We start from the raw sequence: 10,206 nt of genomic DNA, 5'->3' as shown, positions 1-10,206 counted from the left end.
GGGAAGCCCCAGACAACCCGCCAGAACCAGTGCCAGCTCCTCCTCAGGGTGCTTGCACCCCGCTGCTGGGCTCACGCGTTGTGCCCAGGGGTGCCTGGCAAGGGCAAGACTGGTGGGAACAGGGCACCGTTGCCCTTCTCCACATCCCCTGGCAGCCCAGGGTGGGTGCCGTGCAGGCTTTTGCTCCAGGAAGCATTCCCTGGGGTTGCGGTTGGCTTTGGGGATGGGCAGCAGGAGCTGAGCCCCGCTGGAAGGGTTAACGACAGCGACAGCCCAGGACAGAGCCTGTAAACACAGCCGGAGCTCCAAGGAAGTGCCGCCCCCTTCTCCTGCTGCCTGCCAGGCTGCCTGGACCCCCTCCCTGCCCACCTGCCAGGATGAGCACAGAGATGGCACCCGTCGAGGCGGTCCCTCACCATCCCTGCCCACGTGTCTGAGCATGGAAAGTGAAATCACTGCCCAGGCATTGCTGGAGGCTGAGCGAATGGCCACCATGCCTTACATGAGCGCCAGTGATGCAGCAGGTCACCGTACCTCATCTCACTGGCATGGGTGATGCTATGGAGGCCTGTGGGAGGGCCAGACAGACACCTCAGCATCCCGATGGACATGAGGGTGATCAGTCATCCCTACATCCACATGGACCACAAGGGCAGCTGCATAACCTTGGCACCCCCATGGCCCCAGGGCAGGTGAACGTCCCCATGGACCATGAGGGTGGGTGGACACCCCAGCCTGCCCCTGGGCTGCAGGGATGGGTGAAGAGCCCCGGCATCCCCATGGATCGCCAGGGCTAGCTGGAGATGAGTGATGGGACAGGTATATGCCTCAAGCGGTCTGCATGGTCATGGAGGTAGCTGGTTTCATCCAACATCTACATTGCCCTGGGGGCAACTGTTCACCTCCAGCATCCTCATGTACCAGGGAGGCAACAACTACCCTGAGGACCTACATAGACCCAGAGGGGCAAGAAAACACACCCCAGCATCCGTATAGGTTATGGGGGATATGCTGGACACCTCCAGCATCCACACATGCCACGGGGCAACTAGACAACCCTAGCATCCCTGTGCCACTTGGAGACAGGCCATCGTCCCCAGTATTCCCACCACCTGAGGACACAGGTGATGGGGACTGGGGATAGCCAACAAGCTGTGCACCCACACTGCCAGCCCTGAGCCCTGGGGTGGGCAAAGGCCATGGGGGCAGCTGGGGTGAGCAGTGGGTGGGAGGCTGCAACCTGTAGGGCACCCACTAGCTCCTGGGACCCAGGTGGGCTGGGCTGGGCTGTGGTCCAGGCGGGGAAGGAGAACCATCTCCTATTTAGACAATAGCACGCGCCCTGGGTCCGTCAGCACTGGGGAATGGGCCACACAGTCCTTCCCTCTTAGGGTAAAGGCGCCTGGGAGGCTCATGGCTGTAAAAGGAGCGGGATGGACGGAGACGGCCAGAGGCCAGGAGGGAGGGGGATGGACGCCCTTGCTGCTTCATTCCCATCCCTCTTCTCAACCCTGAGCCAGGGCCAGGCACGGGACCTTGGTGGCAGGGTACGGGGTCGAGGAGGTACTGACAACCCACTCCCACATTCTGCCCAGCTCCAAGCCCTGAGATGCCTGCAGCCTGGGAGGCTGTTCCCAGTTCCCCGGACAGCTTAAATCCTGGGGGAGCAGTGGGGAGGGAGGGCCGGGGAGGAGGGGCGGGCCTGCGGGATGCAGCTGGCTTCGCTCAAGGGGATGTCACGACCGGAGGGAGTTGTTTGACATTCCAGCTCCCGACGCTTTTCCCGGCAGCAGCCTCATCCCAGGGCTTGGCGGGAGCTGGGGCGGGCCAGCGCAGGGGCTCGGAGGCCTCTTACCAGGCTCCGCCAGTCTGGGTCAGCCTGGCCTGGTCTGGAGCTGTGGAGAGGCTGAACGGGGCTGGACAGGACAGGAGGCAGTATCCCTCCCGCTGTCTCCCCCCGCTTCACCCCTGCACCGCTGCCCCCTGTTTTTCGCATCCCCTGGAGATTCAGCTGGCACAGAGTGCTTGTGGACATGTCCTTGAGATGGGACACTGTCAGGGTCCCTGGCTCCCACGCCTCGCCCCCTGCTTCCTGTGCCGCCAGGTCTCGTGTGCAGACGGGGCTTTCCTAAGAGGCTGCGGAAAGTCCAAGGCGTCTGTCTGTCCTCTGCCAGCTGTGGGGCCCCTGCCTGCACAAAGCCGTCCCGGAAGGCTGTCACAGCTGGCAAGGAAAGGCCACTTCAAACCGTTTGTCCCAGAGCGGGTCAGGAGGATGCTCCTGGTTAACCCCTCTGAGCCGCTTCCCCTCCTGGCAGCAGAGCCCAAGCGTGCATTTCCCCTCCCCAAGGTACCCCAAACCCCCCTGCTCTGTGGGAAGGGGATGAGGGCTCTCTAGGCCTGGGGAAGGGTCTGCGTGGCTGCAGCCCTGCTTGAAGCGCCATAGCAGGATGCTGAGCACCACTGGACACACCGTGCCTGAGGGGACCATCCTTCCCGCACCCCAGCCAGCAGGGCAGTGGGATGGGGTCACGGGAAGGGATGGCTGAATGGTACGGCTGGAATGGTCCTGGCTCAGACCCAGGGATCCCCTACGTTGGTGTGGGCACCCAACTGCCCCTCTGCACCCCAGCCAAGGGCTGGCTGCCACCGTGCCAGCACCTCATGGGTACACCGTGCGGTGCTTAGGGATGTGCAGGGCATGCTTGGAGCAGGGCCAGAATGAGGAAGGATGCTGTCTGTTTTTCCATCTTCTCTCCACACCCCACAAGCCCCCCTCTTCCTTCCCATCTCCCTCTGCACTGAGATGAAACAACCCCATCTGGAAATACCTTCCCTTTTAAAGGCAGGCTCGGCCAGGCAGCGTGTACCCTCCAGCAAGCCACTGTGTACACCGCGTCTAGGCCGGCCGGGAGGGGATCAGGGGATGGGAGGCTCGGGGTGGCAGCCTGGATGCAGGGCATCGGGCCTCTGCCACCTATATGGCTATGGGTCCCAGAGCTTTGCTGGCCCCACGGGTGGCAGGGGGATGGCAGGGAGCAGGCAGGACTGCCTTTCCTCAGCTGGGGCAGTGGGAGATGCTGCTGTGACCAAGCCCAAGCCTTTGCTGCGCTGGTGCTGCCGCAGGAGAGCCCTGGCACCGCCTCAAAATCTGCGTTGCACCTGGGCAGGGGGCCGGGAGGTGCAGGGGCAGGCAGGGCTGAGAGCTGCTCCCGCTGCTGCATCACCCGGTGCCTGGTGGCACGATGGTCCCCTCCGCCAAGGCCTTCAGGGACAGAGGCCACTGTGCCAGCTGATGTCAGCCAAAACAGCCTGGCTTGGACAAGACTAGGGGTCACCAGGTGTGCTGAGGGGGCTGGGAGGAGGGGTGCTGCCCAGGCAAGGGAGACCTCCCTGAGGGGGTCCCTCAGCACAGCCCCCCTCCGTCAGAATATCCTCCTTAGCTGGCAAGGGTCTGTGCATGGCCCCGGGAGTCCCTGCCCTGGCCCCACCACCTGCCTAGAAGGTGGGAAAGCTGTGAAGGTGAGAAGCTGCGGTGGGGGTCCTGGGGTGAACTAGGGCATTCTGCATTCTGGAAGGTTTGAGGAGCTGAGCTGGGCTTTCTGCTCCCCAAGTACTGCCAGGCCAAGAGGGAGGCTGAGGAGACGTGACAGAGCCCGCAGCACCCTGGAATGACATGGGGACCTTATCCTGCTCTTGGGGGTGACAGGGACCAGGGAAGGGCTGGGGCTGCTCCGGGCAGGGTTCCCGTCCAGTCGTGCTTCCATACGCCTGGCACAAGAAGGGTTAATGGGGTGCCTCCCCTGGCTATAAATACCACTTATGTCCCACGCGTATGAGCTCGGGAGGCTATTTTGGTTGGGTTGCTGCTGCTTCGAGAATGTGCCAGAGCGAGGACCGGCGGGGGGGGGCGGTGGGAGTGGGGGTTGATGTCACCCTCACTGGGGCTGCTTGGACCCAGCACCTGCTCAGGGTCACTCAGCAGCACCCTGGAAGCGGGCCAGCCCCAGACTGATGCTCAGCCCCCTCCGTATCAGAAAGTGGGGGCTTGTGTGGTGGGTCAGCACAAGCATGCTCACAGCAGGGGTCCCCCCACAATTTGACGCCTCCCAGGGCCCTCCCTTGCCCCCTCTCTGGGTGGGAGACTGGAGTCTGGCCCCACAGGGACTGCTGAGCCTGGTGGCTCTTGCTGTGGGGCAGTGAGGGTTACTGTCAGGGCGTGCTCAAGGCCAATTTGGGGAGCAGGGCCACTGGGTCATGGGGTCTAGCTCAAGCAGGGGCAAGTAATGGTGTGAGGGCTGAATGCCCGTCTCTGCCTCTGGCGTCAGCCCAGGCTGTCTGTCTGTCACGGACCCCTGTGAGTGGCACTGCACCCCCATGGGGGTCTGGGCAGTGCTGGGAGGCTCACCACCAGCCTGCCCCACTTCCTCCCCTCCCACCCCCAGGGGCACGGCAGTGCTGAGGGGCCTAGGGGGAGGCTGATACACCGGCAGGCTCTGGGGGGTGCCCAGGGCTCCCCGGGCATCATGTTGTCTGCCTGGGGTCCGTGGGCCAGCGGTTCAGGAAGCTGAGGGGTGGTGGGTGGGGGCTAGTGGCCGTCCCCCGTCATCCTTCCCCCCCTTCCAGCAGCATCTCCCAGCTGCCCGGCAGCAGAAGGGGCGGGTGATGTCAGCAGGATACAAATAGCGGCGTGGCGGGTCCCCTCCCGACGCCTCTCCGAGCTGCCGGCCGCTCGCCAGCTCCACTGCCTGCTCCCTGCTCCAGCCTCGCCACCCCACGCCGCCACCATGAGCCAGTCCTACTCCTCCAGCCAGCGGGTCTCATCCTACCGCCGCACCTTCGGCGGCGCCTCCCGGTCTTCTCCCGAGCCTCCTTTGGGGGCAAGGGCGGCAGCGCGGCAGCTCTGTCACCTCCCGCGGTCTACCAGGTGTCCCGCACCTCAGCTGTCCCCAGCCTGTCCAGCTTCCGCACCACCCGTGTGACGCCCTTGCGCTCCTACCAAAGCGCTTACCAAGGTGCTGGTGAGCTGCTGGACTTCAGCCTGGCCGACGCCATGAACCAGGAGTTCCTCCAGACCCGCACCAATGAGAAGGTGGAGCTGCAGGAGCTCAACGACCGCTCGCCAACTACATCGAGAAGGTGCGCTTCTTGGAAGCAGCAGAATGCCCTCATGGTGGCTGAGGTGAACCGACTGCGGGGCAAAAGAGCCCACCCGTGTGGCCGAGATGTACGAGGAGGAGCTGCGGGAGCTCCGGCGCCAGGTGGACCTGCTCACCAACCAGCGGGCTCGTGTCGAAGTCGAGCGCGACAACCTGCTCGACGACCTGCAGAAGCTCAAGCAGAGGTGAGGAGGGGTCCTGGTGTGTCCCTGTGGGCATCCATCCTTGCATCTCCATTCCTAGGGATGGGCGGTGGCAAAGCTCACACTGGCAGCCCCTCGGGTGCTCACTGTCGCCCTTGGAGCCCATGCTTGGCGCCCATCGTGGCCTCACGCCTTTGTCCCCCTCACCTTGTCCCCAGACACAGGAGAACGCTCTTGCTGGCTACACCTGCCTGTAGGGCACTTTGCAGGGTGCCAGGTCCCTGGCTGTGAGTTTTGGGAGAGAGAAGGGCACTCAGAACCTGCTATAGTGGTGCTGGGTGCTTCCCAACCCACAGTGTGGGGTGGGTGGGGGGAGCTGGCTCAGCGGTGTGGGGCAGGGAGCCTGGGCATCTCAGCAGGGCACCCTGGATAGCCGCTGCCAGCCCTCACCTGGCACCCAGGCAGTATGAGGGCTCTGGCTGACAGGGGTGTCCCCTGCGCCCTCCCTTGCAGTGGGGCTGAGGCCAGGCTGTGATGCCATGGGATCCCCAGAGCTGGGGGGTCGGAGTGGCCCCCCCCCAGGGTCCCTGTCCCAGTTCACACCAGGGAGGGCTGGCCATCGGATGGGTGCACTGAGCCCTGCGGGATGGACGGACAGACAGAGCCAGTCAGCCAGGCAGAAGAGGAGGGGCGGATGTCCCAGGGGGTGCTCTGCTGGCTCCGGAGGCGAAGGAGGGAGGGGAGGAAGCGGAAGTACTTCCGAAGGCCAGGCATGCTCCAGACCTGCCGTGGGTGTCCACAGTGCCCTGGGGGCAGTGGGGAACCTCCAAGGATGCCATGGGCCTGGGTGGTGGCGGGGAGGGGGCAGGGGCCAGCGGTTGCAGAGGCATCCAGGCTCAGTGACCCTCCAGGGATCGACTGGTGTGGGGACACCTGGCAGCACAGGCAGATGCTGGGTGAGAGCTGCTTGTTCTGACGCTGGTCTGCACTTTCCCTTCTATCCTCTGTGCCCCGGGGAACCCAAGTCCCCTTCTGGGGGTGACACAGCTTGCTGCCTCCCCCTTGCAGCCCCAGCTGCGGTGGGGCAGAGCCCCTGATGCTGGGAGGCTGGGGGTGGCGGCATGGAGGACCCTGAACGTTGGGAGGAGCAGGGTGCAGAACAAATGGGTGTCGGGTTCCTGTCACCCCATGTGCCAGCACCGTCTGGGCACCTCCATCTCCTGCCCACCGCCGTCCCCCTGGCCAGCAGCCTGTGGCACTGTCCCCTCCTCTGGCACAGCCCAGCTCCAGCCCCTGACCTTGGGCTCACACCCCAGTGGTTTCCCCTCCATACCCCCATCCCACAGCATCGCTGGGACCCCCTGTCCTCCTGCTGTCCCCAGGACGACTCAGCCGGTGGCCATCCCCTAGGCCTCCCATGCAAATCCTGCACCCCGTCCCCCAGCTTCTGGCCACTCTCCCCTATAAGGGCTGGGGCAGCGCGTGTGGCACCGAGCTGACCTCATGTCTTTGTGCTCTCTCCGGTGTTGACTATAATAGGGAATGGAGGAAGAGCCCCTGGCCCCCCGCCAGCTCTCCCGCCGCCTGCCGGGAATGCAGGACAGCCTGCTGTCTTTCCACTGGGCTACGCTGGGCTCGGGGACAGCGAGAGGGGACATTGCCGCTGGGGGACGAGGGTCCCTTCGGGTGCCCCTGACCTCCTTTCTTTGCCCCCAGGTTGCAAGAGGAGATCCAGTTGAAGGAGGAGGCTGAGAACAACCTGGCTGCTTTCAGAGCCGTAAGTACCTGTCCCCTTCATGCGGCATGGGGCCCCCACCTCCCCTCCCACCCCCATCTCCCCCCGGCAGCTCGGCCCCAGCACCGGGGCATGTCCCTGGGCACAGCTTTGTAACCTCCAGCCCTGACATGTGGTTCCTGTGCTCACCCCATGTCCCCAGGGTGTTTCCCCCATGCTACCCCTCACTCTGTGTCCCCCCAGGACTGGATGCGGCCACGGCTGGCAAGTATTGACCTGGAAAGACGCATCGAGTCCCTGCAGGAGGAGATTGCCTTCCTCAAGAAAGTGCACGAAGAGGTAGGTCGGGGGCGGCCCTCGCTTCCCGTGGGCATCTGTGGGGCTGGGAGGTGGGAATGAGTGCCCTGAGGTGTCGCCTTGTCCCCCCAGGAAATCCGGGAGCTGCAGGCTCAGCTGCAGGAGCAGCACATCCAAGTGGAGATGGATATCTCCAAACCCGACCTGACAGCCGCGCTGCGGGATATCCGCGCCCAGTACGAGAGCATCGCTGCCAAGAACATTGCCGAGGCTGAGGAGTGGTACAAATCCAAGGTGCAGGAGGCAGTGGGCTCTGGGCTGGCCTTGGCGTGGCAGGTCCCAAGCCATCCCGGTGGCCATGCCCGCTGACCTGGCCTCTCCCCAGGTATCTGACCTGACACAGGCGGCCAACAAGAACAATGACGCGCTGCGGCAGGCAAAACAGGAGATGCTGGAGTACCGGCACCAGATCCAGTCCTACACCTGCGAGATCGATGCCCTCAAGGGCACGGTGAGCCATGGGCCGTGTTGGGGAAACCCCCAGCTTCCCTGGAAGGACCTGCTGCTCTAGGGCTGCTCAGGGACCTCTGGGACATCTTGGGGTTTGGGGCTCTTCCCACCTCTCTGAGTTGCTGCCATGGGGGAAACTTGTCCCCTAAATTTGGGTGGCACCTCCCCCAGTGACAGCTTGGGTGTCTGCAAGTTATTTTGGCAGAGCCTTGGGGTCAAGATGCAGATTGCAAAAGGTGTCTCAGACTGAGAGGCTCCAGGCAGGCGGGCGCAAGGCTTGGGGTGTCTGGTTGCAGGCTTAGAATGCGGTTGCAAGCAAACAGAGCAAAACAGTCCTGCTCTGCCATGGTCTATGGTCATGGTCATGATCATGGTCACAGGAGCCAGCCAGCAGTCACCAGTGTGGCAGTGCCAGCCTAGACAGCCGTCTGGTGCTCCATGCCCTCCCACCGGGGTAGAATGGCTTTGCTGGGGGACCTGGGCACCTGGGCAGAAGGCGCTGAGGTTGCCCAGTACCTACCCAGCTTGCCTCTGCCAAACCCTGTTCCCCAGCGCTGGGCAGACAGAGGGTGACGGCCACCAATCATGGCCTCACATCAGCTGGACGCAGCTCAGGGCTGACCATGGCTCTCCTCAGGTCCCTGGCTCTCCCCTAGGACACCCTCAGAACCCCCAGTTCTCACCCCAGGTGTCCCCTGGCTCCTCCGGGTACTCTCCTCACTGAGCACTCCCTGTCCCCCCAGAACGACTCGCTGATGCGCCAGATGCGGGAGATGGAGGAGCGTTTCGCAGGGGAGGCTGGCGGGTACCAGGACACCATTGCCCGGCTGGAGGAGGAGATCCGGCACCTGAAGGACGAGATGGCTCGGCACCCTGCGTGAGTACCAGGACCTGCTCAACGTCAAGATGGCCCTGGACGTGGAGATCGCCACGTACCGCAAGCTGCTGGAGGGCGAGGAGAACCGGTGAGCAGCAGCGGGCGGGAGCAGGACAAGGTGGGAGGACCAGCAGGGTCAGCAGTTTTTTGGGGCTTCTGCCCGTGAGCAGCTGCCCAAGGGCTGGGGCTGGCGGGCACTGAGCTCTCCCCTCTGTGTCCCTGCAGGATCAGCATCCCCATGCACCAGACTTTTGCCTCCGCACTCAATTTCCGAGGTGAGTATTGCACCATGAAGAGGGGGCCTGGAACCGTGGGTAAATCTCCCTCCTGGGGGGCTGCAGGCAGGATGGCAGGTCAGGTACCCCTGGGTGCCACACTGAGCCCTGGGGTAGGGGCACTCAGTTGGGTGCTGTCACAAGTTGGGGAGGGGGGGTAAGCCAGGGCTCCTGAAGCCCCACAGTGGGCTCAGCCCCACTGCTGTGCCCCCATGTCACACGTCCCTGTGGTCCCATCTCCTGTGTCCTCCTGCCACCAGAGACCAGCCCAGAGCAGCGCGGCTCCGAGGTGCACACCAAAAAGACCGTCATGATCAAACCATCGAAACCCGTGACGGAGAGGTGAGCACAGGGCGGCACCCGGGGGTGATGGGGAGGTGGGGGGGACCAAGTGTGGCACTGTCCCCATGCTCGGGGGTCCGGTGCCGACCCGGCGCGGTCTCTCACGGTGCCTCTCTCCTGGCAGGTGGTGAGTGAGGCGACCCCAGCAGCAGCACGAAGTGCTGTAGAGGAGGCTGCCCCGCCAGCCCACCGGCATCTTCCATCCCTGCCTCCGTCCCTCACCAAGCCCCCCTCCTGCCCCCCACCTTGCCCTCGGTGCTCCCCTGGCCACTGCCCCAAGGGGTCCCTGCCGCGCAGCCGCCTCCGGGTCCCCCTGCATCCCCCGGGCTCTCTCTCTTGGCTTCAGAAGGCTCGCTCTGCTTTCGCAGCTTCGCAGTGGCAACGCCGGTGTCAGGATCAGGCCCGGGCTGGGAGGGCGGCAGGAGGAGGGGAGGGGACAGCAGGAGGGGTTGGGGGGAGCAGGTGGTGGCCTGGGCCAGCTCCCTGGAGAGACGGACGGTCCCAGCAGTGGGTTCTGGAACCCCCCGCAGCCCCTGTCACTGCCACTGGGCAAGGGCTTGGGCTTCATGCTGTGGGAGCGGGGATCTGTCCCCCTGCACCAGCCCTGCCAGCCACCCCGGAGCTGGCACTTCTCCGGGTTGATGGCGGCAATGCCAGGGATGGGGAGAAGTGAGGTCCAGGCCAAACCCCCCATTCTCTGCCCAGCTCAGAGCCAGGGTGCTCCCAGCCTGCATCACCCCCCAACCCAGGGGGGTCGGGGTCCTGTGCTCCCCTGGCCGAAGAGGCTGCCCCATGGGGCAGAGGAGGGCAGTGTCCACCCCCCCCCCCCCATTATGGGGACCCCCAGCAGCAGGAGACTGTGTGGGGCCAG

General features: G+C 64.5%; 1 protein-coding gene across 1 annotated transcript; it reads left to right on the top strand.

The window, feature by feature from the left end:
• Positions 1–4,784: 4,784 nt before the first annotated feature.
• DES (desmin) lies at positions 4,785–9,502 on the top strand. Its single transcript, XM_086616000.1, is given in 13 exon segments — positions 4,785–4,845; positions 4,848–5,114; positions 5,117–5,151; positions 5,153–5,197; positions 5,199–5,341; positions 7,016–7,076; positions 7,278–7,373; positions 8,730–8,806; positions 8,944–8,993; positions 9,254–9,307; positions 9,310–9,335; positions 9,460–9,477; positions 9,479–9,502. Coding segments are annotated over 13 exon segments (957 nt in total).
• The last annotated feature ends 704 nt before the right edge of the window (positions 9,503–10,206 follow it).

Source organism: Tauraco erythrolophus, chromosome 8 (genome assembly GCF_009769465.1).
Source record: "Tauraco erythrolophus isolate bTauEry1 chromosome 8, bTauEry1.pri, whole genome shotgun sequence".
Taxonomy (NCBI): domain Eukaryota; kingdom Metazoa; phylum Chordata; class Aves; order Musophagiformes; family Musophagidae; genus Tauraco; species Tauraco erythrolophus.
This window is presented reverse-complemented; position numbering and strand designations above follow the sequence as displayed.